This window comes from Branchiostoma floridae, chromosome 17 (genome assembly GCF_000003815.2).
Source record: "Branchiostoma floridae strain S238N-H82 chromosome 17, Bfl_VNyyK, whole genome shotgun sequence".
NCBI lineage: Eukaryota > Metazoa > Chordata > Leptocardii > Amphioxiformes > Branchiostomatidae > Branchiostoma > Branchiostoma floridae.
This window is the reverse complement of record NC_049995.1, coordinates 2,777,114-2,778,271: the sequence shown is the minus strand read 5'-3', so window position 1 is coordinate 2,778,271 and position 1,158 is coordinate 2,777,114. Positions and strand designations below refer to the sequence as shown.

General features: G+C 46.9%; 1 protein-coding gene across 1 annotated transcript in view; it reads right to left on the bottom strand.

Annotated features, from left to right (window-relative positions):
• Window positions 1-1,040: 1,040 nt before the first annotated feature.
• LOC118404900 (cartilage matrix protein-like) overlaps window positions 1,041-1,158 on the bottom strand; it is a 10,307-nt gene continuing 10,189 nt past the window's right edge. The window contains exon 7 of the mRNA XM_035804282.1: window positions 1,041-1,082. Within this exon, the coding sequence (XP_035660175.1) occupies window positions 1,041-1,082 (42 nt within the window). The remainder of the gene's footprint in view (window positions 1,083-1,158) is intronic.

The following is a 1,158-nucleotide window of genomic DNA, read 5'->3' as shown; positions in this document are numbered from 1 at the left end:
CATGGGGGTCCAGACAACGATTTACGCTGAATTCAGAAGAGCCCCCTACGTATTACGGTAAATCAAGGAAGGCATTTACGCTAAATTTGGTCGCTACGAACTACGTAGATAAGATGGTTTGCCCCACGAATTACGGGAAATGAAATAGGCTGCCTACGCCTTACGGAAAAGAGCATGCAGACCCTCATGTATGCACCATGTTGGATCACCAGCTATAGACTATAGTAACATTAACGTTAAGATCAACCAGTATGTGTCAATCTAGTTGCCGACATTTCAGTGAGCTGTCTGTCACCTTCCTCCTGGCAAACGATTAGAGCTTCTTTGTACTGCAGCCAGGTGTCGCTGCTGCAACGCAAAGAATGCCAAAGAGTCCCAAACGTGACGCATCTTGTATCCCCTCATGATGTTTGTCAACAACATTTGGGGACCGCAATCCTCAGAGTGCAGCAGCGACACCTAGCTGAACTGCCAAGCAGAACAACTCTTTATCGCCATGCCGACGAAAGTGATGACAGCGAAGCGTCAGCAGGTATAAAATCTACTCTATCTATTGTCTCAGTCTCAGCTACTTCATGAACAATTTCTTAACTTGCTCAAGTCCAGAACAGAACGCTAACTTACGACAGTCCGCTTGTTGTGAAGCGAGGGAGGTCCTCCAATCTCCCAGCGTGATGTTTTCTCGCCCGCACTGATGTCCATATGCCTCCAAACTGTTGCACAATTCCGTGTTGCTCCCGGTATTTGCCGTACAAACATCGTTCACGCAGTCCTGGTAGTACCCGTTGAAAGGGAGGGTGGTGTGACAAGGGTTAAACGCAGCGGCAGGGTTGCCGAGAAGCGAACATTTGAAGGCTAGAGCTGAGACGGCGAAGTTGAACGAACAGCTGGATGGAGTGGCGTCACCTCCTACGGTACAGCTGCAAACAAGAATGGGTTTCAAAAAATCACTTTGGCGACGTGTGGATGCTATTGAGGGATATTCTTGCTATCAAAAATACAAGGTTAAGTTGCATTGTATAAACCTGACAAGATTGAGTTCAGCCGACATCTCCTTTTTGAAAGTTTTCAGTACCAAAACGCTATTGGATCATTTATAACTTAATGATTAAGGCTGGCAAACCTCCACTCAGGCGCCTCATCCGTCTACCGTTTTAC